Source organism: Theropithecus gelada, chromosome 1 (assembly GCF_003255815.1).
Source record: "Theropithecus gelada isolate Dixy chromosome 1, Tgel_1.0, whole genome shotgun sequence".
NCBI lineage: Eukaryota > Metazoa > Chordata > Mammalia > Primates > Cercopithecidae > Theropithecus > Theropithecus gelada.
In genome coordinates this window covers 6,149,347-6,177,300 of record NC_037668.1, presented here as the reverse complement: position 1 = coordinate 6,177,300, position 27,954 = coordinate 6,149,347, and the positions used below count along the sequence as shown (strand labels likewise).

At 43.7% G+C, this 27,954-nt stretch overlaps 1 protein-coding gene and 1 long non-coding RNA gene across 3 annotated transcripts in view; one reads left to right on the top strand and one right to left on the bottom strand.

Moving 5' to 3' along the window:
• The window catches only part of HIPK1 (homeodomain interacting protein kinase 1), a 46,924-nt gene extending 33,792 nt beyond the window's left edge, over positions 1-13,132 (bottom strand). Inside the window, exons 1-2 of one of the 2 annotated variants that reach the window (XM_025389425.1) lie at positions 12,792-13,132; positions 542-1,619 (exon numbers count right to left, since the gene is read on the bottom strand). In XM_025389425.1, coding sequence (XP_025245210.1) covers positions 542-1,619; positions 12,792-13,002 — 1,289 coding nt within the window. In that variant the 5' untranslated portion in view covers positions 13,003-13,132. Of the gene's footprint in view, positions 1-541; positions 1,620-12,387; positions 12,639-12,791 lie in introns of those variants that run through there. The other variant, XM_025389428.1, reaches the window with a different exon arrangement.
• On the top strand, positions 13,092-19,490 carry LOC112627118. Its single transcript, XR_003120018.1, has 2 exons — positions 13,092-14,100; positions 19,169-19,490. It is a non-coding gene; the product is annotated as an uncharacterized LOC112627118 (long non-coding RNA).
• Positions 19,491-27,954: the final 8,464 nt, after the last annotated feature.

Below are 27,954 nucleotides of genomic sequence, written 5' to 3'. Positions count from 1 at the left end.
AGGTCAGGAGATCGACACCATCCTGGCTAACATGGTGAAACCCCGTCTCTACTAAAAATACAAAAAAATTAGCCGGGCATGGTGGTGGGTGCCTGTGTTCCCAGCTATTCAAGGAAGCTGAGGCAGGAGAATGGCGTGAACCTGGGAGGCGGAGCTTGCAGTGAGCCGAGATTGTGCCACTGCACTCCAGCCTGGGCAACAGAGCGCGACTCCGTCTCAAAATAAATAAATTAATTAAATAAATAAAATGGGAAAATGAGGTATAATGATAATAAAGAAAAGAACCAGGTGCTAGTATAATTCAACTAGTAACAACTTTCAGAATCAGACTCAGTTAATTTTTCCAGTGCTAGATAAAATTTCAGAAATAAGAAAATGTCATATATAGGAATGCCACACACATAGAATGAGCTAAAACATATCCTATTTCTATCTCAGAATCTATAAACAAATTCACTGCTATATGTAGGCTATGGGGTATATGTTAAATATAAGGACAGAACTCTAGCCTAAGATACAATTTTCAGCATTTGCCACTTGCCTGTAGTAACGTGACTGTAAGTAGGTTGAGCACACAGCTTTGGAAACATGACTAGCAGAACCAAAGTCAATGACCTTCACTCGGTAGGGTTGGCGAACTGGATCAACCAGCATGATGTTTTCAGGCTTAAGGTCGGCGTGGATCAGACCAAGACTCTTGAGCTTCATCAAGGCTGTGGCCACCTGCTGCAAGATTGGTCTGATGTACTTGAGTGGCAGTGGGCTAAATTTGTTTTGCTTTAGAAAATCATATAAGTTCTGCTCCAACATCTCAAAAACAAGGCAGGTGTGATTCTTATGCTGAAAGCACTCGTATGAACGGACAAAATTATATTCATCAGCATTTTCACTGCTTAGGCGGGAAAGGATGCTCACTTCAATCTGCCCCTGTCTGGCATAGGAGGGGTGGTTCTTCAAGATTTTAATAGCCACAATTTCCTTGGTGCTCCTCTTCCAGCACTTAGCCACCTGTCCAAATGTCCCCCGGCCTAGGAACTCCAAGACTTCATAGCTATTGGTCATAGAGCAAAGGATCTCATGCTGGACCAGCTGGTAATCCCCTTCTCCACTGGAACTGCTACTCTTTGTGGTCACAGTGGTGGTTGTGGCAGCAGCACCCACCACAGTCCTGTTTTGCAGCATGAGAGGGGGATGTTCTTCTATGATCTGCACACTACCGTTGCTGTCAACTTCCTCACTTTTTCGTTTCAATCCACATTTTTGATAGGGCTCAAGCAAAGAAACGTTGCTTCTGTGAGTCAGGGACTGGCTGCTTTGGAAGGTTGATGTAGCAGCACTGCCCGAGCTATCAGCGGCTGTTACAACAATATGCTCCACTGCAGGAGCTGGGAGGAGGAGGCCCTGGTCGTAAGCAGGGATGCTGAAATTTGCTACCTGGTGAGAGGAGTTGGCTTGCCCTTGTGTGGCTGGGAGGGTTTTGCTGTGGGTATAATATTTGTCGTTGCTACTCTGTCCTGAAACATCCCAGCCAGAGGGCTCTATTTTCAGTTTCTTCGCACTGCAGAAGGCACTCGACGACACTGATGGGGGCGAAAACACTTGCAGCTGTGATGCCATACCTACATTGAGAGAAAGGAGGAATTAAACCACAAGGATAAGAGATACAAGGCTTAGGTTTAAAACGTATACACACACACTTTTACTTGATAAAAGAAACATGATGTAATAATGTTCTCCTCAAAAACTAATTCAATCTTGGCCTATATTCATAGAAACAGTGTACAGAACCTGCTGGACAAAGTGAAGATTATCCACTCTGCTCAAGTCATACATAAAATGCATTCAACTGTCTACCACATTTTAAGAGAAAAAAGTAACCAGCATGGGCCAGGCACAGTGGCTCAAGCCTTTAATTCCAGCACTTTGGGAGGCCAAGGCAGGAGGATCTCCTGAGCTGAGGAGTTCAAGACCAGCCTAGGCAACATAGTGAGACCCTGTCTCTAGTATAAAAATACTAAAATTGAAAAAAAAAAAAAAAAGTAACCAGGATGATGAGAAAGCTAGGGAGTATATTCTGAAGAACCAAGGAAAGTTAGAAGAAAAATATGAGGAAAGGATAAAGAACAGTCCAGCTTTCTGTCCCTGAATATCCCACAGACACCTCCAGCTCAATATGCCCAAAGATTAAACTGAAAGCTATCTTTTCAGAATAAAGTCCAAACATCTGACATAGCATACAAGCCATTTCATATTTATCTTCTCCATTTTCAACCATCCGATTTCATATGCCTTGGGGCTCTATAGTAATCCCTCTTTCCTTGCTCTACACTTTCCCCCTTTTTAATAATTACTCCTCAGAATTAGTCATCTGCAAAAGACTAAAATCTCTATCTCTAACCCAGAATTCTCTCACTTTGAACTCCAAACCCGATATCCAAATGACTACTTAACACTGCAACTTGGATATTTTATAAATACCTCATATTCAATACATTCAGAATTAAACTTATGAGCCTCCACCCCACCTTCAGTTTTCTATCTTAATTATGAGATGCCATTACACATCCAGTGCCTCAAGCCAGAAATCAGGGAGCTCCAGCCTGGGCAGCATGGTGAAACCATCTCTAAAACAAACACACACACACACAACAACAACAAAAAACAAACAAAAAACATTAGCCAGGCATGGTGGCACATGCCTGTAGTCCTAGCTACTCAGAAGGCAGAAGTGAGAGGATCACCTGAGCCCAGAGGTAGAGGCTGCAGTGAGCTGTGATCGTACCACTGCACTCCAGCCAGGGTGAAAGAGTAACACCCTTTCTCAAAAAAAAAAGAAAAAAATCAGGGATGTCTGTTTCCTCAGCTACACAATGGTGATAGCAACACCTACCTCATGGGGTTGTTCTGAGAATTAAATGATTTAATATCTGTAAAGTGATAGTGTCTAACACATATTTAATACTATTATCCCAACTCATTCCTCTCCCTTATTCCTCCACATCTAATCTCTATCTTATCCATTTCATCTCCCAAGTATATTTCTTTTATTTATTTATTTATTTTTTTTTTTTTTGAGACAGAGTCTCACTCTGTAGCCCAGGCTGGAGTGCAGTGGCGCAATCTCGGCTCGCTGTAACCTTCGCCTCTGGAGCTCAAGTGATTCTCCTGCCTCAGCCTCCCAAGTAGCTGGGACTAGAGGCGTGCGCCACCATACCCGGTTAATTTTTTTGTATTTTTAGTAGAGATGGGTTTTCACCATGTTGCCTGGGTGGTCTCAAACTCCTGAGCTCAGGTGATCCACCCCGCTCGACCTCCCAAAGTGCTGGGATTACAGGCGTGAGCCACTGCCCCCCACCTCCTAAGTATATTTCAAATCAGCCCTTTTCCCCTAACCTTATTGGCACCATTCTAGTTCAAACTGCCAGTAGCTTCCAAACTAATCTCCTTTAATCCACTTAATAGATCTTTGCTTTTAAACAATGCAAATCGGATAACCGCTCTCTCTTCTTAACCATCTTGCTTCCCCTTCTCCCAGGGTTTCTCATTGCTTTGGAGATAAAGTCCAAGATACTAAACTTGGCTGGCCATAGTCGCTCATGCCTGTAATTCCCGCACTTTGGGAGGCCCAGGCAGGAGGATCACTTGAGCTCAGAAGTTCAAGATCGGCCTGGGAAGCATTAACATTTAAAAAAAAAAAAAAAGAAAGAAAGAAAGAAAAGAAAAGAAAAATTAGGCCAGGCACAGTGGCTCATGCCTGTAATCCTGGCACTTTAGGAGCCCAAGGTGGAAGGATCACTTGAGCCCCAGGAATTCAAGACCAGTCAGGGCAACATGGGGAGACTCCATCTCTACTGGAAAAAAAAAAAAAAAAAAGGCCAAGTATAAGTGGCACATGCCTGTGGTCCCACCTACTCAGGATGCTGAAGCAGGAAAATCATCTGAGTCTGGGACATTGAGGCTACAGTGAGTTGTGATCACTCCATTGCACTCTAGCCTGGACAACAGAGCTAGATTCTGTCTCAAAAAAAAAAAAAAAAAAAAACTGTCTCAACCTGCCTTAAAATGCACTCCAAAATCTGCTTGCTGCCTTCCAACATCTCCCCACTTTGATTCCCTCCCCCCAACCCTCATTCTGGCCACACTGCCCTTCTTTCTTTAGTTCTTGGAAGGCCACTCACCTCCAGGCCCTCTAAATATGTTTAAGACTTTCTGCTGCGAAAACTGCCCTCTGTCACCTCTGCCACATGCAGAAATGCTCCCTACGATCATCCCCTGCCCCTACCATGCATTCCCACAGCACCCTGTTAACTTGAAAGCATTTCTTTAATGCTACATTCCCAACTACAGTATAAGCTCTAGGACATGTACCATCTCTGTCTTGCTCTTCTCTTATACCACCAAAGCCTACTACAGACTGACAATATATACATACTCAATATCTGTTGGATGAATTACTTGACTCCTGCCTACCAATCTCCTATCTATTAAATACAACTCCCTACCACTCATATTCAAATGCAGTATCTTCAAATGCTTGGTCCTTGGTTTTGTTTTTTTTATGTCTTCCCTCCCTTTTATCTGTGTGGTCCTTGAGTCACGGGGGAGGTCTCTACTCCAATCCATATAGTATAACGTTACTAATCACAAGAGAATAAACACACACAAGAAGAAAGGAAGGAAACATGACAAAGGATGTTACAGAACATCAAAAGGCAGTATGTGCATTTCTTTGTGCCTGAATACAACTAGAAACCACCTGCACTGGACTAGTCAGCTGGAAAGAACAAATCCTCTGCCTTCAATTTCTAAAACCCAGTTGAGATTTACTTTAAGAGTTTCCATAATTTATATAAACTTTGAAGAGGAAAAAAAGTACAAATTAAAAGTTAAGGTCAGTACAATTTAACTGTGAGACTGAATTTACAAATCATCTTGTTCTATCTACTTCACTGAAATACCAAATATAATAAAAGAAAAATCTGAAACCAAGTAGCTCCTTTACAAAATGCACCTATTAAAATATAAGTATTTCTTGTCATAAAATTAAGCCAACCTGTTGAACAACAAAAGGAAGCAAATTTTCTAAATTTGTTTTCCATTAACAATGTTAATATTGTTCACCTGCTAATTTTAACAATCTATCAAAAAACATAAACACGACTTCTATGTAACTGAAAGTAGTGAAAGAATCTAAATAGAAAATTTGCAGTTTGCAGCAACTGTCTAGGAATAGGGGGGTCATAAAAGTAATAATACTGAAAAGAATTCATGAAATACCAAATTTTAAAAATGTATTCATTTTGGGAGGCTAAGGAAGGCAGATCATGAGGTCAGGAGTTTAAGACCAATCTGACCAACATGGTGAAATGCCATCTCTACTAAAAATACAAAAATGAGCTGGGCGTGGTGGCGTGCACTTGTAATCCCAGCTACTCAGGAGGCTGAGGCAGGAGAATCACTTGAACCTGGGAGGCGGAGGTTGTAGTGAGCCGAAATCATGCCATTGCATTCCAGCCTGGGTGACAGAGCGAGACTCCTCTCAAAAAAAAAAAAAAAAAAAAAAACAAGTATTCGTACCTAGATACTCTATAAAATTTTGCATTTAGCAGAGTAACATTATTGCCAACTTTTCACCCAAAAAACATAATAAAAGATTACTTATGATTTCAGATCTTCACACTGCGCATTGAAAAAAGCACAAGTTCTAGGACATTTTTCAGAATGTTTTAATATTAAATGATTATAATCTTTATCCATAAGGACAAATTTAGTTCACCCAAAGGGAAAGGACAACTCAGAATTCTTTCACTGGTCTTCCCCACAGCAAGGGTGTGACGTACAAAAAGTCAGTATCGGACCACCAGGGCTCTTACAATGTGGCTGAGACTCATTCTGACCTCAATTAACACAAGGTGAGAAGAAAATACAGAATCACAATGGCCTAGAAAAACCAACAGACTCTTATTTATATTCTACTCTGAAATTCAGCTAAAACAGCAATTTCTAGACACAGGATAAAGATACTATGTTCCATCAAACCTGCCTTTGCAAGTCGGGGGGCAAGTCTCTTCCTAGGTGGAGAGCTTTCAAACAACAACAAAAACAGAATTAACACCTGTGGAAAACTTACTATATATCAGAATCTATGAGGCAAATTACAGATATTTTTAATTCAATGTGAATAGCAACCCAATAAATTAAAACGCTATTTTTGACACATTTGCAGTCAACAAGCGTATGAAAAATTGTTCAACATCACTAATCATTAGAGAAATGCAAATCAAAACTAAAATGAGATACCATCTCACACCAGTCAGAATGAATATTACTAAGAAGTCAAAAAATAACAGATGCTGGCAAGATTGTGAAGAAAAGGGAACAATTATACTGCTGGTGGGAGTATAAATTAGTTCACCCATTGTGAAAAGCAGTGTGGCAATTCCTCAAAGAATTTAAAACAGAATTACCATTAGATCCAGCAATCCCATCACTGGGTATATACCCAAAGGAATATAAATCATTCTACCATAAAGACACAAGCACATGTTCACTGCAGCACTATTCACAATAGCAAAGACATGAAATTCAACCTAAATGCCCATCAATGGTAGACTAAAGAAAATGTGGTACATATAAACGATGGAATACTATGCAACCATAAAAAAGAAGGAGATCATGTCCTTTGCAGCAACAGGCAACACGGATGAAGCTGGAGGGCCACTATCCTAAACAAACACAGGAACAGAAAATCACGTACTGCCTGTTCTCACTTATAAGTGGGAGCTAAAGAACAAGAACACATGGACACAAAGAGGTCAACCACAGACACTGGGGCCTACTTCACGGTGGAGGGTGGGAGAAGGGAGAGGATCAGAAAAAATACCTGTCAGGCACTATGCTTATTACCTGGATGACAAAATAATCTGTACACCAAACCCCTGTGACATACCTATGTAACAAACCTGCACATGTACCCCTGAACCTGAAAGTTTTTGGTTTTTTTTTTAAAAAGCTATTTATTTATTTATTTATTTATTTATTTATTTATTTATTTTTTGAGACAGGTTCTCGCTACTGTCATTGAGGCCGAAATGCAGTGGTGTAATCACAGCTCACTGTAACCTCGAACTCCTGGGCTCAAGCAATCCTCTGCTTCAGCTATCCAAGTAGCTAGGACTACAGGCATGCACCAGGACGCTTAGCTAATTTCTACAAGCACATGCCGCATTTGGCTAATTTTTTTTTTTTCCAGAGATGAGGTCTTACTGTGTTACCCAGGCTGGTGTCAAACTCCTGCTCTAAAGCAATCCCCCTGCCTTGGCCTCCCACAATACTGAGATTACAGGTGTGAACCACCGTACCTGGCATAAAAAGCTATTTTTGACTTCCTGAAAATGCTGCACCTTTTGACTCCAGCAATGAATGAAGTCTTTACATTTCAAACCTGACTTTTCAAGGACTTAGTCATCTCAATATAATGATAAATTTGCCCAGTGCATTAATACCAAATTAGCAATGATGGGCAAAAGGCCATTGGTACTTGTATTTATTGCTAAAAGATAATTGCTAGAATCCAAGGCTTTCAAAAACAGATTAACAACTTTCCCACTCCCTGGCATGGTCACATTCATTTAACATCGTTTACTGGGTGCTCCACACTGTAAGCACTATAGGTAGATAATCTTATTAAAATCATCCAAATATTATAACCCTGAATGGAACAGTTGGATATGACAACCAAGGTAATCATTTTCCATTGATTTGTCCTTACCCCTCAGTAACCTTTTTCCTGACACACCAGTAATAAATTCCTGTTGCTTTTGCTCAATGTCATCTTTGCCTCCTTCATACAATTTAACAGTTGGTTAGCCAAATGACCTAAAAACTGTACTATATATTGATTTCTTGTTCTAGCACTTATCCTCAGATGACATGAACACAGGTGTACATACTGTTGATCACATACTCTGATACATATTTTTACAGATGATAAGAGTACACCTTCTGTAAAACCAAAGTGAGACAAGTTTGGGAAGAAAATTATTTCCAACAAACACCTCTCTCTCTACTCTCCTAAGTTTTCTCCACCTCTACTGCACAATTCCATACTTAAACAGCTTAACTGGTTTCCTCCAAACTGTACTTTCAACTTCCCCCCTTTATTTGAGATTCTGTCACCCAGACTGGAGTGCAGTACATGATCATGGTTCGTTCACTGCCGCCTTGACCTCCAGGGCTCAATCCACTCTCCTACCTCAGCCTCCAGAGTAACTGGGACTACCAGCACACGCCACCACGCCCCGCTAATTTTTTTGTATTTTTTGTAGAGATAGGGTTTCATCATGTTGCTCAGGCTGGTCTCAAACTCCTAGGCTCAAGTGGTCCACCTACCTCAGCCTCCAAAAGTGCTGGGATTACAGGTGTGAGCCATGATGCTATCCTCAAGCCCCTTTTCTAAGCTCCCCTCTCCCAATTCATTATTCACCTTTCAACTGAAGCTTTAAAAATGCACAGCTGGAAAAAAAAAAAAAAAAAGTGTATCTGTCTCCCACTTAAAAACTTAGGAAAAAGACCAAAAAATTCCTATTTTGGATTACCAGGCCTTGCAAGATCTGGACCATGATTACTTGCATAGCCTTGTTTCATCTGCGCTTTTCCCCAGGAACTTTCTCTTCCAATACTACCAAGTCTCTCTGGGTTCCCACAATACGCCTTGCCTTCTCTGGCCCTAGTTCCTTCAACACGTTTCCTCTCTGAAGTTCACTTTCCCCCTTAGACTTTTCTTTTCCTAACTTTCACTTACCCTTCTAGTCTGTACTTAAAGCTCACTTCTTCAATGTGGCAGAGGCTGTTGCTTTGTATCAAAATCAATAGTTCACTGAGATTTATTTGGAATGACTATGGCAACAGAACAAAAGAAAAGTGCTTGGCCAGGCGTGGTAGTTCACGCCTGTAATCCCAACACTTTGGGAGGCTGAGGCAGGCGGATCATGAGGTCAGGAGATCAAGACTATCCTGGCTAACACGGTGAAATCCCATCTCTACTAAAAATACAAAAATTAGCCGGGTGCGGTGGCAGGCGCCTGTAGTCCCAGCTACTTGGGAGGATGAGGCAGGAGAATGGCGTGAACCCGGGAGGCGGAGCTTGCAGTGAGCCGAGATCATGCTACTGCACTCCAGCCTGGGCAACAGAGCGAGACTCCATCCCAAAAAAAAAAAAAAGTGCTTTGTATTTAGTAAAAAGGTACCATATTTTAGTACCTGCACATGACGGTCTATAGGTCTATAAAGTTTAGAATTAAGAAAACTATACCTTGAGGAGCTTCCAGGATAAAAAAAGTTAAAATTAACAAAGCAGAGATGAATATGAAATATAAACAATATGCCAGCAAAAGCTGAAGGAAAACGGGACTTAAGTAAGGCAATAGCAGTTTGGAGAATGGAAGATGGAGGAGGCTCTTTCAGAAGAATGAGATGACTTTTGCTATGCTAGTACGCCAAAGGATGTGGAAAAATAAAAAGCTGTGTAGAGTAAGGAGATATATTTAACTGGAGCAGAAGACACTGGCAAAAAAGTACTGGAACTCTTACAGATAAAAGGGACCTTAAAAGATGCTAAAACCCCCTAATTCCAAGATGAGAAAAAGGCGATCCAGGCCAGGCACGGTGGCTCATGCCTGTAATCCCAGCACTTTGGGAGGCCGAGGCAGGTGGATCACTTGAGGTCAGGAGTTCGAGACCAGCCAGGCCAATATGGCAAAAACCCATCTCTACTAAAAATACAAATATTAGCCAGGCATGGTGGTGCGTGCCTGTAGTGCCTGTAGTCCTAGCTACTCAAGAGGCAGAAGTATGAGAATCACTTGAACCCACCACGGCACTCCAGCCTGAACCCACCATGGTACTCCAGCCTGGGTGACAAAGTAAGACCCTGTCTCAAATTTAAAAAAAAAAAAAAGCAGATCCAAAAAGGCCAAATGAGTTTTACCCAGAGCTAATGAGTAGCAATGCTGGCAAAGAATCCAGGTCTTCTGATTCCTTTTCCTTAAGCACTCTGGGAAAGCACTGTACCAGGTACCCTTAAAGAATCTAAAAGAAATGTCAGTTTCCTTACCTTCAAAGAACTTAAAATGTTGCTGAAATGATAAAACACATGAAAAAGAAAGAAAAATATGAAAACAGGATATAAATTTCTGAAGTGCCAAATTACGCACTACAGGAATATATTAGGCATTTAGGAGCTGGGTTCCAACAACTAAAAGGAAGATCAGGAACAAAAACAAAAGGAACCAAAAGACAAACCAGTGATTGTTGAAGTGGTACTCAAAGGAAAATAATCTTGATGACTTGTGTTCAGAATGGCACGAAGGGAGAGGAAGGGAAGAAAACGGGAGGAATAATAGTAAACTTCTTTTTAAAAGACCTAAAAAATACAGACTGCTGTTATACCTCATGCAGGTGGCAGATCAAGCAGCTCATGTTTGCAAAATTACTTCAAATTACAAGACCAGTTACAATATATAACAAGCTGCACAAGTTCCAAGTGTAAGAACTTCACAAGGCCGGTATGACTCACTGATTTGTACCAACAAATCATTGATGGAGCTCTGCTTATAAAAACAAAAGCAGAGAATGAAAGAAGTCTATTTTCCAAAGAATTGTGAACTTTGAGATTATCTTTTTCTTTTAGAAGGAAGTTCTGGTTTGGTTTGAACTCTCAAGTTACCAACGAACTTGCTCTAAAATCCACAAAACTACAGTGTCGACAGATAGGATAAACTATTTATGAAGGTATCACCAGCAAAAGTTCTACTTGCCAACCAGAGTCAGTATATTTATAAGATCTCATTCACCATTTTATTCTAAGATGCTTTACTGGCTTGGCTGCCTCCAGTTCCAACCGCAAGTACTTTACTAAAATATCCTTCAAGCCAGGAACAGTATCTTAAAGTCAATGACACCCTTCATCATACCAGCATTATAACACAGAACCCTGAGATAATTGCATGTAAAGATCCAAAATCACCAGATGAATAATGAAAATTAAGTCAAATGATTTGTTAGATTTTAAAATGTTTTATAGAAAACTTTAGGCTTCTATATTTAAAAACCTAGTAATGGTTTGCATTCTCTATAATCTTACAAAAAAAACAAAACAAAAAAAACCAAAAACCCTACAGACCAGAAATCAAAAATAGCTTTACACAAACAAAAGGAAAATTGTAGGTTTGCTGAGGGCATCAGCCACTTAATTTAACCCCATTTCATCAGGAGCAGGAAGCCACACTGCTGTTTTCACCAGTTACTAAGAAACAAGATAAAGGACAGATTGGGACAGAGAGTCTATAGCTGAAAGTATTATTTTGATGCAATTACTGAGAATTCCCAAAGTGTCACTAATAGACAAGAAAGAGCATCTAGGACTGCCTCTAAATGAGTCTACCTACAACAGAATCAGTGGTTAAGACAAGACTTACTGGAGCCTGGGGGTGTTTTCCCCCTCTTCCCTACCCCCATCCTCCCATCCTCAACTCCCCTCCCCAAGCAGGAAAGAAAGCTCGCCCAGCATAAACACAGGCCATCGCTCGCGGCTCGTCACCACAACAAACTGGAGGTTAGACCAACGCTCCTGGAGACAGAACCCCAGGTCTTGGTTGCTAGGCACAAAAAGGGGACTCTTCCCCACAGACCTGTGAACAGTGTGGGTCTTACCAGAATTTTGGTTGTTTCTCCACCTTTCCTTTTTTGTTTTTTTAACGAAAGCTTTGAAAGTGGTGACAGCAAAAGTTTCCCTTTGGGCCAGACCTCTAGATCTGCCTTGCACAGATATACATTAGGTGGGCTGGTCTCACCTAGTCTCCACCGTCATTACAAATTACAAGCCTAACGACTATAGAACATCAGCGAAGACGACAGAAAAGCTTCCACACCCACCCCACTGTCGTCCGCTCCAGGCACGGCTTCCTGGTCCCCAACAGCACAAATAACCCAAAATCATGGTGATAAGCGGAGCTGTGAAATACACACGCACAAGCCACACACTGGGAACCTGCCACGACAGCCGGGGAAAAACCGGCCGAGTGAGAAGACGCAAGGCGGTCCCCTGTCACTTAAGGACAACACGCCCAGGCGAGAAGTGGCAGGAGGCAGGGGGAGTTGTCCCGAAAAACAGCCCAGAGCCTGCCCACCTTCCTGGGAACGCAATCCCCTCAGCGGCCGCGAGCCGCCGGGCCGCAGGACGCGGCGCCCGGTCCCGGGCAGGGGCCCTCTGAGGAAGGCGCCCCCCGCAGGCTGGGCGCCCCAAGAGAGCCGGCGGCCGGCCCCGCCTCGGGGAGCTGAGGGGAAGTCCCTCCCCGCCGAGGCCCCCTCCTGCCGGTCCCCACTCACCGCCGGTGTGTCTGGTTCTCAGCCGCGAGCTGGGGCTGCCGTGAGGAGGCGGCGGAGGAGACGAGATCTGGGGCCCCGCCGCCGGGTCATCATACCCCCTGCGCGAGCCGGCCCGGGCCCCGGCCCCCGCCCCCCGGAGCCGTCCCCGCGCCCGTCCCGCAGGGGGAGCCTCCTCAGCCTCCCGCCCGCTCCACCACCCAGCCCCTTCCCGCCGCCGCCGCCGCCTCAGCCCCGCGCGCTCCCGCCTCGGCTTCCTGCTGCCGTCCGGGGCTACCGCCGGGCCCCTTGCTCCGCAGCCGCCGTTGTCGCCAGACCCGACGAGCGGAACGCCGAGCGGCCGCCCCTCAACCCGGACGGCCCCGCCTCGCCGGAACTATTCACCCGCCCCGCGCCATGACACCTACTGAGGCGGAAGTGCAGATGAATGGACTCTCTAGGACGACCGCATAGTACTGATCGCAGTGGGAGTGGGTGGGCCTCGAGTGGGTGGGCCTCCGTGGGGAGCCAGCGTGGATCGAGTGCGGGGGCTGGGATTCCCGCCCCCTCCGCACCGTAGACTCTGCGGTGATTTAAAGGTGCCTGGCAGTGGTAGGGGATCCAACTGTAAAATGTCATCCCAGCTAGTGTGACATCACCACAGTCTAGTGTGACACCCCCAGAGCCTGGGCAGTGTACAGGAAGACAGTGCCTAGCAGAGGAGCTCCACTGCCAGTGAGGGATTACCTCAGGTTAGGTTTTAATGTTTCGTTGCCGTCTAGAGACGTTCTAGCAATGTGACATCTGTGTACCCTATCTGGAAGTCTCCCTGTACGTCAAGAGCCCCTTAGGGGAGTCTCCCATTGCCGCCTTGGGAACCTGTGTTTACTTTAGGAAGAGAGAGAATAGCTGTAATCTGAACTCAAACGCTCAAAACATGCAGTGAGCGAATGCTAGCATAATTTTCTTGCCTCTACCAGAAGGAAGTAAGGCTGGGTATTTAGGAAACAGAACGCGTTGGCACAACATTCTGAGAAAAAGGACACTGAAAATTAGGTTATCCTAATGGAAAAGCAGTTGCGATCTCCCAAAATCAAGAGATTCTGTAGGACTTCCGATATATCTCCTGCTGTGTAAAATATTCAGATTCCTGAAGTGGGGGACATTTTTAAGGCAACTGTAATCTCTTCATTTTTTCCATCCCACAAGTGCTGGAGGCAGCAGTGATCTGAGCCCTAGAAAGTGACTGTCCGGCACCATCAGTATTTGCATATACTCTCTGAAGAGAAGGGCAGATGTGGCTAAGACAAAATTCTACTATCAAGTTTTGTTTCTCAGATCTCACTCATTAACATCTTTGATTTCCTTGGATCCCCATAACACACACACACAAAAAAAAACTATAATTTTTGTAAAATGTGCTAAAGTACCTTTTAAGGGAAGTCATTTGACTTTCTCTCTGGCTTAACAACACGGGGAGCAGTTCCATTTTATCTGGAACAGGGAAGTTTATTTCCCTAGAGAAGTAGGGTTACCAAAAATGTTCGATCCCACAAGGCAGTTTTGTTTGCATATTTTCACAGAAACTTCCTTCTACTACTTAAAGAACTTAAAGTCCTCACGTTGGGCCAACCTGGGAAATATGAAGACAAAAAGAGTGGGTAAATGTGCCTGCTTGATGAGCCAGAAAAAAAGGCAGAAACCTGTGGTCTGGGTATAACAGATCCTGCTCAAAATGTAAGCTTCAAACACACTGTTTATCATGCCTTCGTTCAACCTAACTCTCTGACATGTTCCTAAACTCCTGCTCTCTCAAGGCATGTCCCTTTCCTCTTTTCAAATATCTCTCAGAATTCACCTCTCAGGAACCTTTGCTGATTGACTCTTACTTTATTTGAATTCTACATCATCATCTGATTACTTAAATTAACCTGTACCTTCTTTATTTATACTTGTTAACCTCTATTTTCATTGCTTTTAGGTCCTCAGTCTTTCTCACTATACGGGGAGCTTCTTAAAGTCTGTATTTTCTCCTCTTTAGTATCATTCACTCATTCATCCAGCAAACTGCTGTATGCCTGCTCTGTGCTATACACTCTTCTAGACACTGGGTCAGGTATGCATGAGACAGGTGAATAAGGCATGGTCTTTTCCCTCAGGGACCTTACAGTCTATTGAGGCAAAAACGTGTGCAGACATATATAAGATAAGCGAGAGAGTCGGAGAAGAACATCAGAAGTGATATTTGAGCATAGTAAGGTCAGAGAAGTTTCAAAGTTTCATCATTTGTCCATTCAGTAACTATTTACAGAGCATCTTCTGTGTGCCAGGCACTATATAAGAAATTAAGGGGCTGGGTGTTGTGGCTCATGCCTGTAATCCCAGCACTTTGGGAGGCCGAGGCGGGTAGATCACCTGAGGTCAGGAGTTTGAGACCAGCCTGGCCAACATGGTGAAACCCCATCTCTACTAAAAATGCAAACATTAGCCAGGTGTAGTGGTGCATGTCTGTAATCCCAGCTACCCGGGAGGCTAAGGTAGGACAATCACTGGAACCCAGGAGATGGAGGCTGCTGTGAGCCGAGATCGCACCATTGCACTCCAGCCTGGGCAACAGAGTGAGACTCCATCTCAAAAAAAAAAAAAAAGAAAAAGAAAAAAGAAATTAAGGAGACCCAGAAGAAAAGGCATGGTCTGTTCCCTGAAGGAGCTTACAGTTAAGCAGAGAAGTGGCAGGATATAGAAGTAATAAGGTAAATTGAGTCAGATTTTGAAAGGCAATGTAGAGCTGTTAGAAGTTTATTCGCACAGGTGGCCAGGCACAGTGGCTCATACCTGTAATCCCAGCACTTTGGGAAGCCAAGGTGGCAGATCACTGGAGGTCAGGAGTTCGAGACCAGCCTGGCCAACATGGTAAAACCCCGTCTCTACTACAAATACAAAAATTAGCCGGATGTGGTGGCATATGCTTGTAATCCCAGCTACTCAGAAGGCTGAGGCAGGAGAATCTCTTGAACCCGGGAGGCAAAGGTTGCAGTGAGCCGAGATCGTGCCATTGCACTTTAGCCTGGGCAAACACAGCGAGACTCTGTCTCAAAAAAAAAGTTTATTCAAATGGGTAATGTGAGAGAGAACTAGTGATGGTGAAGGAAGATAGCTGGCTGGAGTGGGTAAAGACTGGAGAAAGGGATCCTAATCAGAAAACTATGATGAGGGTTTGATTAAACAGGAAAGAAGGGGAGAAAGGGGCAGATATGTGAAATATATCCTCCTAAACAAAGACCGAGCAGCTGGAGAGGGAGATGGAGCAGTTAGCAATTGGAAGCATTCAAGTCTCATTCAGGGTCTGACATCCTTCTAGGACCTAGAGCCTAGATTCAGTGTTGCAGGCAAGAAGTCACTTGCCCAAGAGCGGCAGTGCTTAAGACCAAATAGGAGAAGCTGACGAGAAGGCTGTGTCTTGAGACAAACTGAACCATGAAGCTAGGCAAACTCTTCAAACAAATTATGAATCCTAGGGGCTAGGAAAAAAAGAGAATTTAAATAGAAATCAACAGGTTGTGAAACTGGGAAAACCAGATTAGAGTGAAGGACTGCAGTAAAGGATAAAAAGCAGAAAAGTCCCTTGAGCCAACAGGAGGAGAACTTCAATGATTTTTTTTCAAATCCAGACCCCAGGATACTTTTTATTTGGAAATAATGTTAAACATACAGATATGTTCCAAGAGTGACAAAAAGAGGACCCATATACCTGTTACCCAGATTATTAACATCTTGCCCCTTTTGCTTTATCATTTGCAGTTATAGATAGATAGAGTTCTATTACACACATACATGCTTTTTTTTTTTTTTTTTTTTTTTTGGACAGTCTCACTCTGTCACCCAGGCTGGAGTGCAGTGGCGCGATCTCGGCTCACTGCAACCTCCGTCTCCTAGGTTTAAGTGATTCTCCTGTCTCAGCCTCCTGAGTAGCTGGGATTACAGGTGCCCACTGCCACACCCGGCTAATTTTTTTGTATTTTAGTAGAGACGGGGTTTCGCCGTGTTGCCCAGGCTGGTCTCAAACTCGTGAGCTCAGGCAATCCACCCACCTTGGCCTCCCAAAATGCTAGGATTATAGGTGTGAGCCACCACACCCGGCCCACATACATTTTTTTTTTTTTCTGAGCAGTTGAAAGTAAATTGCATGCATCATGCTCGTTTACCACATAATACTTGAATATTCTAATAAGTACATTATCTTATAGAAACAAAATACATACAATTATCGACTCCAGGAAATTTAACATTGCTGTAACACTTTACCATCCATGTTCCAAATGTTGTCAGTTGATCCAATAACATCTTTTTTTAGCATTTTTTTCTTTTCCAACACAAGATTCAGTTTAGGATCATATATTACATTTAATTGTCATGTCTCTTTAGTGTTCTTTAATCTGGCACAGTTCCTCAGCTTTTCTTTGTCTTTGATATTTTTGAAGAATACAGGCCTTTTTCTGGTAAAAGGGTAATAAAATGTTCTTCACAGCTGGGCGCGGTGGCTCACGCCTGTAATCCCAGCACTTTGGGAGGCCGAGGCGGGTGGATCACGAGGTCAGGAGATTGAGACCATCCTGGCTAACACGGTGAAATCCTGTCTCTACCATAAATACAAAAAGAAATTAGCTGGGCGTGGTGGCGGGCGCCTGTAGTCCCAGCTACTGGGGAGGCTGAGGCAGGAGAATGGCGTAAACCCGGGAGGCGGAGCTTGCAGTGAGCTGAGATCCGGCCACTGCACTCCAGCCTGGGCGACAGAGCGAGACTCCGTCTCAAAAAAAAAAAAAAAGGCCGGGCGCGGTGGCTCAAGCCTGTAATCCCAGCACTTTGGGAGGCCGAGATGGGCGGATCACGAGGTCACGAAATCGAGACCAGCCTGGCTAACACGGTGAAACCCCGTCTCTACCAAAAAAATACAAAAAAAACTAGCCGGGCGAGGTGGCGGGCGCCTGTAGTCCCAGCTACTCGGGAGGCTGAGGCAGGAGAATGGCGTAGACCCGGGAGGCGGAGCTTGCAGTGAGCTGAGATCCGGCCACTGCACTCCAGCCTCATTTTAGGTTTGTTGTTGTTTATGTTTGTCTGATGTTTACTTATAATTAGATTCAGGTTATCCATTTCTGGCCAGAATACTTCATGTATGATATTGTGCCCTCAGGATATTATATCCGAAGGCACATAATGTCTCTCTGTCCTTCACTGGAGATAGTAATTTTGATTACTTTGTCAAAGGATCTGATTTCTCACAGTGCATTTACTATTTTTTCCTTGTAATTAATGAGCAATCTATGGGGACACATCTTAGACAATGCAAATATCTGGCTCCTCTTTAAACGTTTTCTTCTAGATTTAGCATCTATTGTGTTTTGCCTGTACCAATCCTCCCTTGTCTCTTATTTAGTTAGTTGGTTTTTTAGTTATCTATTAATGATACAGACTTATGGACTACTACTTTTTTCAATGGTTTATAATTCATTACTGTCCTTAATTATTTTGGAACTTGAATTTTCCAGATTTAGTCATGGATACCCTTTCAAGTTGGCTCCTGTGTCTTTTTTAGCATGTCTCCAAAATAGGATGCTCCAGATTCATCTTGTACTTTCCATGCCCCAGCCCCAGAATCAGCAATTTCTCTGAGGAGTCCTGGATTGCTATTTCTTTAATGTGGAACTATATTAGAAAATAAGATCTGAGCCGGGCATGGTGGCTTACGCCTGTAATCCCAGCACTTTGGGAGGCCGAGGTGGGTGGATTGCTAAGTCAGGAGTTCAAGACCAGCCTGGCCAAGATGGTGAAACCCCATCTCTAAATACATCTAAAAATACAAAAACTAGACAGGTGTGGTGGCGGGCTCCTGTAATCCCAGCTACTTGGGGAGGCTCAGGCAGAGAACTGCTTGAACCTGGGAGGCAGAGGTTTCAGTGAGCCGAGATCACGCCACTGCACTCCAGCCTAGGCGACAGAGCGAGACTCCGTCCCCGCCCCACAAAAAAGATCTGAGCACTAGGCCCACAATGATTTATTACTGAATGCTTGGATATGAATGTCAGCCCTTTAGTTTCCCTACTAATCCCTTTCCTCAGAGTTGCAAGACTTAGGTATCACCAAGATTCTTCTCTTAAGACTCCTTTTGAGTATCCTTAGCAGAGAAAGCTTGCATAGGGAAATTTGGCAGACACTGTCCATTGCCTATTCAAATAAATAGTTAGGGATAGCTAACTTCTCTAGGAAACAATCCCCATACCTCAGGGGCTTATGGAAAGGTCACGGCTAGCTGGTCCATAATGGCATGTGCCTGTAGTCCCAGCTTCTCAGGAGGCTGAGGCAGGAGGATTGCTTGAGCCCAGGAGTTCAAATCCAGCCTGGGCAACATATTGAGACCCCCATCTCTAAGGTAGATAGATTAGATACATAGATAGATGGATAGACTGACAGATAGATAGATAAATAGATAGATAGATAGATAGATAGATAGATAGATAGATAGATAGATAGACAGATAAATAGATTCTGATTTTCAAGAGAGCGGTTTTAGTGGCATAGTGGGGGCAGAAGCTGTGTGGTTCCTACACAGGATTACTCATAGTATGAGTAGTGACTGACAAGCTGGGAAGAATGGTTTGGTCCAACTGAATGATAGAATCTATTCTGGTCAATACCCATATTCAGCTCTTAATATCCAAGGAATCTGCTTGGGTCCACATAAGCTACATCTGAGAAGTCATGAAATGAATCATTTTGACAACGTTCTCTATCACTTCTCTTCTCACAGGAATAAACCAGGAAAAGTTGTTCTGGCCCCTCATCTGGTTTCAATATCTAGCATGAGAGTGACAGGGATTAGAATAATGGACATTTTGGGGACTGCGTTCTAGCAGAAATGATGGAATAGTGGAACAGGAGTTTGGATGAAGCGGCATCCTATGGGATTAAAGAAGATTTGAATACAAGCTTTCCTAATAAATGAAAGGGAAGGTGAAACTAGAGCATGCTGATGGCTGCACAGCATTGTGAATGCACTAAATGCAGTAACTGTCCACTTTAAAATGTTTAGTAATATGTCAACTTTATCTAAATTAAAAAAAGGAGCAACATAGTGAGACCTTGTCTCTAAAACAATTTTATTCAGATGTCATGGAGGATAAAACTTTCTTTTTTTAATTAGCCAGGCATGGTGGCACACACCTGTAGTCCCAGCTATTCAGGAGGGTAAGGTAGGAGGATTGCTTGAGCACGGGAAGTTGAGGCAGCAGTGAGCTATGATCTTGTCACTACACTCCAGCCTGGGCAACAAAACAAGACCCTGTCTCAAAAAAAAAAACAAAAACAAAAAAACAAAAAAAACGTGGGGTGGCAGGGAGGGAGGTTTTCAGGATTTAGAGACAAGGCACAATTACCCTTAATTTTCAAGGGTCAACCCAGAGACTATTGTAGGGGAAAGAACAAATGACAAATGCCTTGACTCCTTATACAACCCATGTTTACGACTCCTCAGATCCTCCTTCCTCCATAATTTCTAATGTCTCCCTTTTCCACACATAATGATCTTACTCTTTCTCACTTTTCTCGTATACCAACCGTTTATTTAGCAAAAGCAAGGAATAGTGCTTTTACTCCCTTTCCTTGGGTCATCATTTCTCATTATTATGCTTCCTCTGTTCTGTAGTTTCTCACCTTTTTTTTTTTTTTTAGATAGAGTCTTGCTCTGTCACCCAGGCTGGAGTGCAGTGGCCGGATCTCAGCTCACTGCAAGCTCCCCCTTCCGGGTTTACGCCGTTCTCCAGCCTCAGCCTCTCCAGTAGCTGGGACTACAGGTGCCCGCCACCTCGCCCGGCTAGGTTTTTTGTATTTTTTAGTAGAGACGGGGTTTCACCATGTTAGCCAGGATGGTCTCGATCTCCTGACCTCGTGATCCGCCCGTCTCGGCCTCCCAAAGTGCTGGGATTACAGGCTTGAGCCACCGCGCCCGGCCACGTTTTCTTTTTTAAAAAATCATCCTCCCCACTCTAAGATTCTCACCTTTTCTTTGACCAATTGTTACACAGCATTTAGCATCTGCATTCCATATGTCTTTCCCTATCATCAATTTCAAGCAACATCTAAAACCAAAATAAATGGTTTGGGAAGGCACAGAGACCCACACGAAAAGGGCAGTGAAGCAGAACAGGAACTTGAAATTTAATAATTGAATATTATTTGTGCTAAGTCATTTTGCACTTCCCACAAACTCAGAAATCCAAAAGCCCCAATGAAGTGTCCCCTGCCCAGCACAATTCCTTACACATGGTTGGTGCTATAACTGTTTTGATGAGTAAATTACTGAGTGCTTATTCACAGTGCTCAAAGCATCAGGATCAGTTAACTATAGAATAGGGGTTAAGAAACTTCAAATGGACCCGGTACAATGGTTCCTACTTGTAATCTCAGCTGAAGCAGGAGGATCGCTTGAGTCCAGGAGTTGAAGGACCAGTGTGGGCAACATAGTGAGACCTCATCTCTATGAGAAAAAATTAAAAATTAGCCAGGTGTGGTAGTGTGCACCTGTGGTCCCAGCTACTTGAGAGGGAGGCTGAGGTTGGAGGATTGCTTCAGTACAAGAGATTGAGACTTGTGCCACTGTACTCCAGCCTGAGTGACAGAGCCAGATCCTGTCTCAAAACAAAAACAAACACAAAACAAAAAAAGAGAAGAAGGGAGGGAGGAAAGAAGTCAGGGAGGGAGGGAGACCTCACATCGGTCACGCCTGTAATTCCAGAACTTCAGGACTGGGAGGCCGAGGCAGGAGGACTGCTTGAGGACAGGAGTTCAAGACCAGCCTGAGCAACATAACAAGACCTCATCTCTATTTTAAAAAGAAGAAACCTCAAAATAACAATTATCATCATTGACTGTGAATTTAATTTTTTTTATTATTACTTTTGTAAACTCACTTTGATGAAACCTGTAAGCAGTCAACAAGTGGTTCTTTTCACTCAGGGTAGGATAGGGGAATGTGCTCTATGAAAACCCTAGAGGGTAAATTCTCTGATGTGAAATAGGCTTTTACCTGACCAACCTCACTGCTCCTAGGATTCCAGTATAGAAAAATAGGAGCTTCAGAGCCTGACGTCCATAGGAATCCTGACTCTGGTAGGTATTAGGGTATGATGGTGGGCATCTTAATGAGCCTCACTTTCCTCATCCTGAAAATGAAGATGATAATACCTTTTCCTTAACTCCCTCATTCCATCCATCAGAAAATGTCTTCAGTGGTACTTCCAAAAGATACCCTGCCTGGGCATGGTGACTCACGCCTGTAATCCCAGCACTTTGGGAGGCCAAGGTGGGCAGATCACCAGAGGTCAGGAGTTTGAGACCAGCCTGGCCAACACAGTGAAAACCCGTCTCTACTAAAAATATAAAAATTAACCAGGTGTGGTGGCAGGCACCTATAGTCCCAGTTACTTGGAAGGCTAAGGCAAGAGAATTGCTTGAACCCAGGAGGCAGAGGTTGCAGTGAGCTGAGATTGTGCCACTGCACTTCAGCCTGAGCAACAAGAGCAAGACTCCATCTCAAAAAAAAAAAAGAAATCCTAAATTTACTAATATTCATCTCTACTGATACCACCTGTGAAATTAGAAAGTCTGTGAGAAGTGAAATATAGAATAACAAATATGGATACTTGATACATCTATGTTGTGTGGGAAATATTTAAAAATTTAAAAATATTGGCCAGGCACGGTGGCTCAAGCCTGTAATCCCAGCACTTTGGGAGGCCGAGACGGGCGGATCACGAGGTCAGAAGATCGAAACCATCCTGGCTAACACGGTGAAACCCCGTCTCTTCTAAAAAATACAAAAAAAACTAGCCGGGCGAGGTGGCCTGCGCCTGTAGTCCCAGCTACTTGGGAGGCTGAGGCAGGAGAATGGCGTAAACCAAGGAGGTGGAGCTTGCAGTGAGCTGAGATCGCGCTACTGCACTCCAGCCTGGGCGACAGAGCGAGACTCCATCTCAAAAAAAAAAAAAAAAATGGCCAGGCGTGGTGGCTCACGCCTGTAATCCTGGCACTTTGGAAGGGCAAGGTGGGCGGATCACCTGAGGTCTTTTTTTTTTTTTTTTTTTGAGATGGAGTCTCACTCCATTGCCCAGGGTGGAGTGCAGTGGCGCAATCTCGGCTCACTGCAACCTCTGCCCCCCAGGTTCAAGCAATTCTCCTGCCTCAGCCTCCCAAGTAGCTGGGACTATCACACCCAGCTTAATTTTTGTATTTTTAGTAGAGACGGGGTTTCACCTTCTTGACCAAGCTGGTCTTGAACTCCTGACCTCGTGATCCACTTGCCTCAACCTCCCAAAGTGCTGGGATTATAGGCGAGAGCCACCGTGCCTGGCCCTATAATAATCTTAATAATTTAAAAATAAAAAGTAAGGGCCAGGCACGATTGCTCACACCTGTAATCCCAGCACTTTGGGAGGCCGAGGCGGGGTGATCACCTGAGGTCGGGAGTTCCAGACCAGCCTGACCAACATGGAGAAACCCCGTCTCTACTAAAAATACAAAATTAGCCAGGCATGGTGGCACATGCCTGAAATCCCAGATGCTCGGGAGGCTGAGGCAGGAGAATCACTTGACCCGGGAGGCAGAGTTTGCGGTGAGCTGAGATCATGCCATTGCTCTTGAGCCTGGGCAATAAGAGTGAAACTCCATCTCAAAAAATAATAATAATAAATACAAATTAAAATTAAAAGTAAGCGTTGGGTGCGGTGGCTCACGCCTATAATCCCAGCACTTTGGGAGGCTGAGGCAGGCAGATCACTTAAGTTCAGGCATTTGAGACCACCCTGGCCAACACGATGAAACCCCGTGTCTACTAAAAATACTAAAATTTGCTGAGCATGGTAGTTCGTGCCTATAGTCCCAGCTGCTCGGGAGGCTGAGGCAGGAGAATCACTTGAACCTGAGAGGTGGATGTTGCAGTGAGCCGGGGTCGCACCACTGCACTCCAGCCTGGGCGACAGAGTGAGACTCTGTCTCAAAAAATAAATAAATAAAAATAAATAAATAAAAAGTAAGTACTGTCTGATTAATGAAGTTTTTTAAATTGAAGATTCTTAGTTTCTCAGGAAATGTAACCTCTAACCCCAAGACTTGTGTTGACTCCAAAGCAAGTAAAACATGCTATTTCTTTTAAGAAGATAGTTATAAAACATGCCTATTGTAGGAAATAATGTTAATTCATAAAATATTCCAATTATTTACTTATAAACTGGCTTACTCATTTCTTCCCGTTTTCTCATTCCCCACAAATATATGTATTTATATATTATTTTGTGTATACATATGGTTATAGATACACTTTTTCTTTGTGAAAGCTTTGGTGGAGGAAAAGGTATTCTTTTTCACTGTAACTGCTTGTAATAAAAAGGTGCTCTAAAAGATTCCTATCTAGACACAGTGTAAATCCGGCCAGGTGTGGTGACTCATGCCTGTAATCCCAGCACTTTGGGAGGCCCAGGCGAGAGGATCATGAGGCTGGGAGTTCAAGACCAGCCTGGGAAACATAGTGAGACCACATCACTACTTTAAAAAAAAAAAAAAAAAAGTCAAATAGAATATAAATTACCTTTCCCCAGCTCCCAGCTCAGCTCACCAATATCTCTGACTGCTGTAAGAGCTTCCTAAGTGGTATCCTGTTTTCATTTTTGCCCCATTCTCTGTTGTTTTCAAAAATATATATCAGATCATATCACTCCCCTAATTTAAAGCACTCCAATAGCTTATAAGTACATTTACAATCAAATTAAAACTTCTTACTTTAAACTATTAAGTCACTTCTGATCCAACACCTGCCACCCTCTCTGACCTCATCTCCTCTTCTTCTCCTTCTGACACACTCTTCTTTGTTTATACATATATCTTTTTTTTTTTTTTTAATTTTTATTTTTGGAGACAGAGTCTCTCTCTGTCACCCAGGCTGGAGTGCAGTGGCATAAGCTTGGCTCACCGCAATCTGCACCTCCTAGGTTCAATTCTCCTGCCTCAGCCTCCCGAGTAGCTGGGATTACAGGCATGCACCACCATGCCCAGCTAATTTCTTGTACTTTTAGTAGAGACAGGGTCTCATCATGTTGACCAGGCTGGTCTTGAACTCCTGACCTCAGGTGATCTGCCCACTTCGGCCTCCCAAAGTGCTGGGATTACAAGTGTGAGCCACCGTGCCTGGCCTGTGTGTGTGTGTGTGTGTGTGTGTGAGAAATATATATATTTCAACTTTTATTTTAGATTCAGGAGGTACACATAACAGGTTTGTTTCATAGGTATATTGGATAATGCTGAGGTTTGAGGTATGACTGATCCCATCACCCAGGTAGCAAGCATAGTACTTAATAGTTTTACAACCCTTGCCCCCCACCCAGTTGTCCCCAGTGGCTGTCATTGCCATCTTTCTGTCTGTGACCACCCAATGTCTAGCTTCCACTTATAAATGAAAGCATGCGGTATTTGGTTTTCTGTTGCCGTGTTCATTTGCTTAGGGTAATGGCCTCCAACTGCCTCGTTGTTGCTGCAAAGGAAATTATTTCATTCTTTTTATGGCTGCATAGTATTCCTTGGTGTATATGTACCACATATTCTTTATCCAGTCCACTGGGTTATATTTTTTTTATTTTACACATCACAAGTTACCATTAACCAATCCACTGTTGATGGGCACCTAGGTTGCTTCCATGTCTTTGCTATTGTGAATAGTGCTGGGTTGGACAGATGAGTGCAGGTGTGTTTTTAGTAGGATGATTTATTTTCCTTTGAATATATGCCCAGAATGGGATTGCTGGGTCAAAGAGTAGTTCTCTTTTAAGTTCTTTCAGAAACCTCCAAACTGTTTTCCACAGGGGCTGAACTAATTTCCACAGGGGCTTATACACTGAACACCAACAATGCATAAGCGTTCCCTTTTCTCTGCAGCCTCACCAGCATCTGTTGTTTTTTGACTTTTTTTTTTTTTAGATGGAGTCTCACTCTGTTGTCCAGGCTGGAGTGCAGTGGCACGATCTCAGCTCACTGCAACCTCTGCCTCCCAGATTCAAGCAATTCTCCTGCCTTACCCTCCCGAGTAGCTGGGACTACACGCACCCGCCACTATGCTCGGCTATTTTTTGTATTTTCAGTAGAGACGGGGTTTCACTATGTTGGCCAGGCTGGTCTCAAACTTCTAACCTCATGATCCTTCTGCCTTGGGCTCCCAAAGTGCTGGGATTACAGGCGTGAGCCACTGCATCTGGCCATTTTGACTTCTTAGTAATAGCCATTCTGACTGGTGTGAGATGGTACCACACTGTGGTTTTAATTTGCATTTCTCTACACTCACTTCTTGATGTTCCTTAGGCACAAAGCTCATTCCCATCCCATCACAGCCGCTGATTCTGCCTGAACCCTCTACCTATTCCCTACTCTCGGCAACATAGTGAGACCTTGTCTCTACAAAAACGATTTTTAAATTGGACCTCCCCACCAAGTCTTTACCTGGCTGGCTCATTACTCAGGTCTCATTTTGTTATCAGTCCCACAGATGTACTTGAGCAAGTAAGCCAGGAGAAAAAGTTTAAAATTGAAGTTTCAGATGTAGTATAATTTCTGGTAATGACAGGGTGGTGAGGTAGAGGGAGAATAAGGTCTTTGAAGATGAGGTCAAGGAAGCTGAGTGGCCAGGGTGTTGAAATCATCCAGAATGATGACAGGGTTCTGAAGGAGGAGAAGGCTGTGAGTCAGCGACTCAAGTCTTGATAAGTGAGAATGGGAAGGAGGGGATGGTATAGCTAGATAGTATGCACTTCATGGGAGGAGAGATGGTCACAGGAAGAAATGGCAATAATGATTAGGAGGCAGCAAGGAGAGTAAGGAGAACATCAATGTCACCTTCTTACCTTGAGGTGGGGGGAGAAAAAAGGAGCCTGAATGTGAGAAGCTGGCTGGAAAGCAGTGTGCTCAGAGGAGAGCCAGTCTTCAATTTAGGCAAAGAGGGTGATGGATAGTTTCAGAAAAGATGCTGAGGACATAGAGGAATTTGCTGATCACAGAGCAGGAGACTTGAGAGCCTAGTGAAAGAGGGGAGGGAAGGCTGAGGATCCGGCCTTAAAGACTTGAACTCCTGACAATGACTGGGGTTTAAACAAGTTATAGGGGGATTCATTCTGCCACCTTTAGGGTGAGGCTGGGTGACCAGACCTGTCCAGGAAAGTTGCCCCAGGGTGTCACAGCTTGGTATCCTTGATGCTCAAAGGTGTCTTCCTAAGGCTTCACATGTTGTAAGAGTTTGAGTCATAAAGCTTTGTCATAACCACTGATGTACATGGGAGAGGAGGTGGATCGAGGGCATAAAGAGATGAGAAGCAGCTTTGAAAATACCAGAGGCTGAAATCTGTGGTGACACCAGTTGTATGGTTCTTTTCTCCAGTGGTTCTGCCTTCCTTCTGCAGGAGTTGAAAAGGAGAATTCCAGGACTGATCCAAGGTTGTTGGTTTATACAGCTGGTGTGGGAGAAGAATCTAGAACCAGACCAAGCATAGTATCTGGCCCTTAGTTTATCCACAATGTTTTGAAATGCACAGCCCAGACTGCTCTGCTCTGCACACCTCTTTGGATTCTCTGAGCCTCTGATTAACCACTTGTTCTTCTGAGGTGTTTTGGCTTTGCCTTAGGATTTTACAGTTAAATCTACTCAGCACAGCATCTGAAGCTTATCATGATTTCACCCTACTCTTTTTCCATCTGTACAAATGCATCCTTGGATGCTTCGGGTAACTGCCCTTTTGGTTAGACTTGACTCCAGGAACCTCTCCCCCCAGGAAGTAACTTCATCAGCCAATCTCTCAGATTTTTCTGGTTCTGAAAGGTAGGATTAGCCAATGGCATTATCCAGAGCAAGCACTGGACATGTCAGTCACTCCTCTGTAAACAGAATTTAAGGTATGTCAGGGAGTTTAAGGCCAAACATTTTTTTTTCTGCGATAGGGTCTTGCTCTGTTGCCCAGGCTGGAGTGCAGTGGTGTGATCTTGGCTCAATGCAACCTCTGCCTCCCTGGTTCAAGCAATTCTGCCTCAGCCTCCCAAGTAGCTGGGACTACAGGCACATGCCACCACTCCCAGCTAATTTTTGTATTTTTAGTAGAGACGGAGTTTCACTATGTTGGCCATGCTGGTCTTGAACTCCTGACCTCAGGTGATTCGCCCACCTTGGCTTCCCAAAGTGCTGGGATTACAGGCGTGAGCCACTGCACCCAGCCAAAGGCAAAAACTTTTTCTTTTCTTCTTTTTCTTTTTTAATGTATTGGATACTCTTGTGAAGTGCTTTGGTTGCTTTATTCTATTTCATTCTCCTCCAAACCCTATGAGGTAGGCATTATTATTCCCACTCTACAAAAAGAAACTTTATGCCGGAAAGCTGAGTAGTTTGCTAGAGATTATATGCACAGCTAGTAAGTCACAGGATCACTATTCCAACCCAAGACATCTAACTTGAAAATCCATCTTTTCCACTATGGCCTACCGTCTTGCACATTGGGAGAATCCTGGGAGATAAGG